Raw genomic sequence first — 6,000 nt, forward strand, 5'->3', positions numbered from 1 at the left:
CTATGTAAAGAACATTTTTAAATAAATGTTCTATGCATACTAACATGCACATAAATCTTTGCCCTTAGTTTCAGGCTCAGACCCTCCATCCAGGGTAGACTCTACAAAACACACACACACACACACACACACACACACACACACACACACACACACACACACACACATATGCACGCGCACACACACACACACAGATTTTATATTGCAATGAAAATATTCTGGATATACCTGGGTTAAAAATACTAAATTTAAGTTAGCCTTTTATTTTTTTAACTTTTGGAATGATTATTAAGACACTTTCAATCGCACATATGGCTCAGCCTATATTTCTGTTGGGAAGCCTGACTTCTGGGGACCTTGGTGAGAATGAGACAGGAGCCACAGGGTTGCACTCGTATCACCTACCGTTCTCATTGTGGCTTCTGTGTCTAGTACAAGGCCTGAAGGACTTGGTGTGGCTGCCGATTGAGCAGTACCGGAAGGATGGCCGCATCGTCAGAGGCTTCCAGAGAGGCGCTGCCTCCTTTGGCACTTCAACTGCAATGGCTGCTCTAGAACTCACAAACAGAATGGTCCAAACCATACAGGTACTGTTCCCTGGCCATCCTCATGTGGACACATCACAGTTCTGTACAGCAACTGGGCTACTTTTTAAAACAGTACAGTGTAGATGTGTGAGGCGTGAAATGTTGTAATGATTTACTGTCATACTTAGTTTACTTTTGGTTTTTTGAGACAAAGCCTTTCCCCAGGCTATCCTCATACCTTTGGTCCTTAGCCTTCCAAGTGCCCAGGTGTGCACAGGTGTGTGCCATCACACCTGTTTGGTGCTTGGTCATTGCTTAGATATCTAGTACTGAGCATTTAGGCAGCAAAGTTCTAGGATACATGCCAAGGCTGCTTACATAGTTTAAGAAAATAGAAATCATTGTATTAGCAGGGGACTTATTTCACTGATCTGTGTAAAATGGTCAGAGCTAAGTTTAAGAGCACAGAGTGGGGTAAACAAATGTGCTGGAAGTTGCTCCATGAAGTACTAAGCATTGTAAAGTAGCATGGGCATTCTGGGTAATACGAGGAAGGGGCCACGTGGGTCAGTGCAATCCAGATGGTATTGTCACAAGTGCTGAAGCAGGTTCCACTCTGTGGGGGCTCCTCTACCCCTGCAGGAAAGGACTGCCACACTTTTGGGGCCCAGCTCCCCACACCATCTTCTAACTAATCTCTTGCTTTTGACAAAATGAACCCAGGCAGCAGCAGAGACTGCTTATGACATGGTGTCTCCGGGTACCCTTGCCATTGAGCCCAAGAAGGCAAAGAGATTTTCTCATCACCGGTTAGCCCACCAGCCCGTGGACCTGAGGGAAGGTGTGGCCAAGGCCTACAGTGTTGTAAAAGAGGTAAGTAGAGACTTGCTCTGACAACTCAGGCTGGCTTCATGCTTTCCTGTTGTCTTGCTTAGGTGATGAAACACTTTGACCAAAAGAAACTTGGTGAGGTCTTGAAAGTGTTGATTTCAGCATACAACTCTGGATTCCCATGAGGGAGGTCAGAGCAGGAAGTAACCTGGGAGGATCCTGGAGGCAAGAGCTGAAGCAGAGGCCCCAGGCGAGCACTGCTTACTAGTTGACTCCCCACAGCTCGCTCAGCCTGCCTTTTATACACCCAGGATCACCTGCCCCGGGCGATACTGTGCGCAATCACCAAGAAAATGCTCCATAGGTTTGCCTGCAGTGGAGGCTCTCTTCCCAAATCAAATTGACATAAAAATTAGCCATCACACCTGGCTTCCCCAGAAGCCCATTCACTGACTTTAATGCTTTGGAGGAATCTGTGGGAGTGGAACGTAGCAGCATGTGACTGGTGTGGGGGCAAGTAGGAGAAAGCCAGGGAGAGTGGTGGGCCGCAGTGGCGGTGGCTGCTTGCAGCTGGAGCTTGCTGCAAGCTGGGTTCTGCTTGTGTTTACCTCAGGTTTGCTTAGAAGCGCAGTTTTTCAGGTAGATCCCAGCCCTGGCCCCAGTCCTGGCCTTCACTGTTCTGAAGGCAGCACAGCTACTCTAGACAGGTTTTTGCAGTTAGATTATGCAAGTGTTCCTAAGAGAACAGAGAAGTGTTTATATTGAGTTTGCATAAAGAGTATCATGTGTATTCTGTAACTCAGCTTTCCGATACATACATGGCCACACAATGTCATTTGCTTGGTCTCCTAGTATTTCAGTGTAGGAATATGTCATTCATCTTTTCCTGTTGATGGGCATTTAGTTTCCATTTTTGTTCCCTGTGTGACACTGAAATGGGCAATGTTTTCTAGCTGTGTCTGAGTTTATGTATGCAAGAAGTCCTATAGTGTAGAATTGGTGAGTGGTAACTATGGGAATCTTTACAGTAGGTTTTTTATTTTGTTTTGTTTAAGGTTTATTTATTTATTTTATGTATGTATGAGTGTTCCATCTGCCAGAAGAGGGCACCAGATCACATTATAGATGGTTGTGAGCCACCATGTGGTTGTCAGGTATTGAACTCAGGACCTCTGGAAGTGCAGGCAGTGTTCTTAACCTCTGAGCCATCTCTCCAGCCCTCCACACTAGTTTTTTACATTTATTTATTTATTTATTTATTTATTTACTTTTCTGTTTATTTTGTGGAAGTCAAAGGACCTGTGTGTGGAGTCAGTTCTCACCTGCCCTGTGGGTGCTGGGGGTCTAGCTCAGGTCGTAGGGCGTGGCAGCAGGTGCGCTGTGTTGCTGTCTGCCAGCTCCCCTGGTAGAGCCTGGTGTTCTGAGAGTGTTGGCCTGCCACTCACTGGCTTCCTTCCTTTCACCTTCTTACTCTATGACCCACAGAAATTTGTGGTCATTCTATCTAGGGTTCAACCTCAGTATTTCATTAGCTACACATTCAGAAGGTGTAGCAGGCCTTGTGGCACAGAAGTCACCTTTGTGGTCTCAGGGAATTGGGCCTGATATATATACATCGTTCTCTGCTTCCATCCTGTTACCCTGCCGCTGAGGTCACAGGTATACACTGGACACTGCCTTTTATGTGGGCATTGGGGATCTAGATTCACATCCTTATGCCTGGGTTGCTGTGATAAGATAATCTGACCGAAGGACCTTAAGGCAGAGAGCGTTTATTTTAGCTCCCAGTTCAGAGCACAGTGTGTCGTGTTGCCACCGAGGCCCTCTAAGCCAGATAGCCCCTCCTTGAGACTCCCTTCCCAGGTGATTCCTGACCCAGCCAACCCGGCAGTTAACATCAGCCACCTGAGCCAACTCCAGCTCCTGAGGTCTTTTTCCCAGTCTCTCCTCCATGTCTTAGTCCTGTTGGGCCTGTGTCTGCCCCGTGCCACTGCATGTTTTCTCTGCTGTGCTCGCCTCTCAGACTGGCAGCTGGACTCTGGCTTAGACCTCTGTCTCCTCTGTACTCACCACTGAAGTTGTCAAAATGGAGATGTCAGTGACATAAGTGACACAGATCCAGAAAGCCTGTGACGTTTGACCTTGTCACTGCTGGCATGTGCATGCTCAGCCTAAAGCTTGTGGTTGAGGCAGAGGTAGAGTGCTGCCAGAGCTCATGTGGACTGTTCAGCCTCCCACTTTGTGTTCTTCGAATTTTCTGTGTAGTCCAATAAGGTGTTGGATTTGGCTTCTTACCTTAGTTGAGTGTCCCTGGTTCTTCTCTAGTACATGACCTAGTACAATGCAGACAGAGTACGTGTGTTCCTGGGCAGAGTGGGTTTTAGCTTTCTGTGCTGTGTCCTCTATCAAGAGCATTTGCTAAGAGGCCCCATTTACAGAATTGCATTTAGCTGGAGGGATTAATTGGGCCACAAGTTGCTTTTAGGTAATGCTGTGTTTCTGTGTTTCCTGTGGGCTTCCTCACGTGGAACTAATTCAGCTCCATTTCCCACACACTAGTGCCACAGAGAAATGCTAAGCTGTGGCACATGCCACTTTCCTTTAGAGTTAGAATGCTGTTTAAGTAGCTGAGTGCGGGTTGCTGGGTACTTTGCTTTTCTCTTTTGGTCTAGTTGTAGACATGTTAGTTAACGACTTAAAGTCTGTAATGTGGGCATCTTAGTTTCTGACTGTGCTTTCCTCCTTTTTTCTGTCTCCCACCCCTGCAGGGAATCACAGACACGGCTCAGACCATTTATGAAACCGCTGCTCGAGAGCACGAGAGCAGAGGGGTCACTGGTGCCGTGGGTGAAGTCCTGCGCCAGATCCCACCGGCAGTGGTCAAACCCCTAATTGTAGCCACCGAAGCAACATCCAACGTGTTAGGTGGTATGAGAAACCAAATTAGACCAGATGTTCGGCAGGACGAATCACAGAAATGGCGCCACGGGGAGGACTGATGCTTCCAGTGTGTGGAGCTAAGGAGCAGGGTGTCCTAGTGGAAGCTTCGTAGACAACTTGTGTAATTCATGTGCTCATCTCAGGAACAAAAGCAGTTTTTAGTTAAATAATTTAATGTCAAAACAACACACAGCCAAAACCTTGTCATGTTTTAGGGCCTGGCTCTGGCCTGCAGGAGTTTCTGGTGGCTCATGTCAAGGTCACTAGAGATTTGCTGCCATGTTGAATGCTTGCTTTCATTAAAGTGACTGTAATTGTACTTGTTACTGACAAGATTTCATTGGAAATGTCTTTGTAAATAGTGTTGAGTGCTTAAAAAATGGAGCACTCCCACAGCACTGGGGAGCATTCTTACAGTTCTGGGGAGTTGGTTTTTCAACTTACAATTTCAACACTTTCGATGCCAGTGAAAGAAGCCACAGGGAAAGCAAGCAGCTAGCCTCCAGTGTCAGGTGGAGCAAGGCCTCACCTCCCCCAGGACTGCCTGCTCCACTCACCCAGAGACAGTGAGTGTCACAGACGAAGTCTGCTGTGCTGCACTTTATCCTCTGTGTGTGCGCGTCTGGTGTGTGTGTGTGTGTGTGTGTGTGTGTGTGTGTGTGTGTGTGTGTAGTGTAACGCAAGGTGTGCTGTGTTCTTTGTGTCATTTATAAGGTTATATAAATATGAAGAGGAATGACCATGTCTCGGAGTTTTTGGTAAAGGAAAATAACCCAAATGTAGTAGGTTTCTGTATCCTAAATACAAGTGGAACTGTGCACTCTGTGGTGCACAGGGGCCCAGACATTGTGTGTGTCCCCACCATTAAGTACATAGTGCAGACTGTTAGTTGCAAGGGACATTGGAAGTGGGCTTTATTCTTAGGAAGTTAAATAAAAATACTCCAAATGTGTCCTAGTTGACTAAAGTACTATTTTTACTTGGTTAATAATGTACATTTTGATAACCTGTCAGGAATGAATAAAGTATTTTTATTTAAAGGTCAGATTGTTGTAGACTTCCATGGACAGTTTGCTTTTCTGAGAGCATATTCATTGGTGCATTGCTATGACTGACTGCAGTGTATTCAGGAGACACCACAGAACCACTATGGTTAGTGTCACTCACTGAGGAGGAAGTGGGTAATTGTTTGCGATCTGTGCCTAGGGAGTAACCCGACTGTATTCATACTATTTACAGTTGCATGTTGTCCCCTCTTGGTTGGTGGGTATCAGGGATGCTGGATGTCACAGCTGCACTTGGTTTGTGGGTGAGAAAGGAAAGTCAGTTTCACCCTTTGAAAGCTCTGAACAAGAAGCAGTGCCAACCCCAGCCCCAAACTCCAGAGTTTGTAAATAATAGTCTTGTGTACATTTGCATAAGCTTGATTTCCTTTTGCTGCCAGAAAACTTCAAAAGACATCTTGGAGTGTGGGCCTCATGGAACTGCTGGCTCTTCTATCCCTGTTAGGCGCAGCCCAGGTCTGACACAGCCCTGAGCAGAGACTGCAGGTGGTAGTGGCATTTCTTGCCAAGACCAGCTAACCTCTATCTGCCCTTCTAATGAAACAGGCAGCGTGTGTTACCTGTCTGCTCTGATTTGATTGCCCCTCCTCCTTGGTTACTAAGGTCAGTGAGAGTTAGTATAAGGGAGTAGCATCCCC

General features: G+C 46.5%; 1 protein-coding gene across 6 annotated transcripts in view; it reads left to right on the forward strand.

The window, feature by feature from the left end:
* The window catches only part of ATG2B (autophagy related 2B), a 68,136-nt gene extending 62,793 nt beyond the window's left edge, over positions 1–5,343 (forward strand). For all 6 annotated transcript variants that reach the window (XM_084792647.1, XM_084792649.1, XM_084792650.1 and 3 more), the window contains 3 exons: positions 433–587; positions 1,251–1,400; positions 4,127–5,343. In XM_084792647.1, the coding sequence (XP_084648773.1) occupies positions 433–587; positions 1,251–1,400; positions 4,127–4,357 (536 nt within the window). In that variant the 3' untranslated portion in view covers positions 4,358–5,343. The remainder of the gene's footprint in view (positions 1–432; positions 588–1,250; positions 1,401–4,126) is intronic.
* The last annotated feature ends 657 nt before the right edge of the window (positions 5,344–6,000 follow it).

This window comes from Acomys minous, assembly GCF_964271855.1.
Source record: "Acomys minous genome assembly, chromosome: 8".
NCBI classification, from domain to species: domain Eukaryota; kingdom Metazoa; phylum Chordata; class Mammalia; order Rodentia; family Muridae; genus Acomys; species Acomys minous.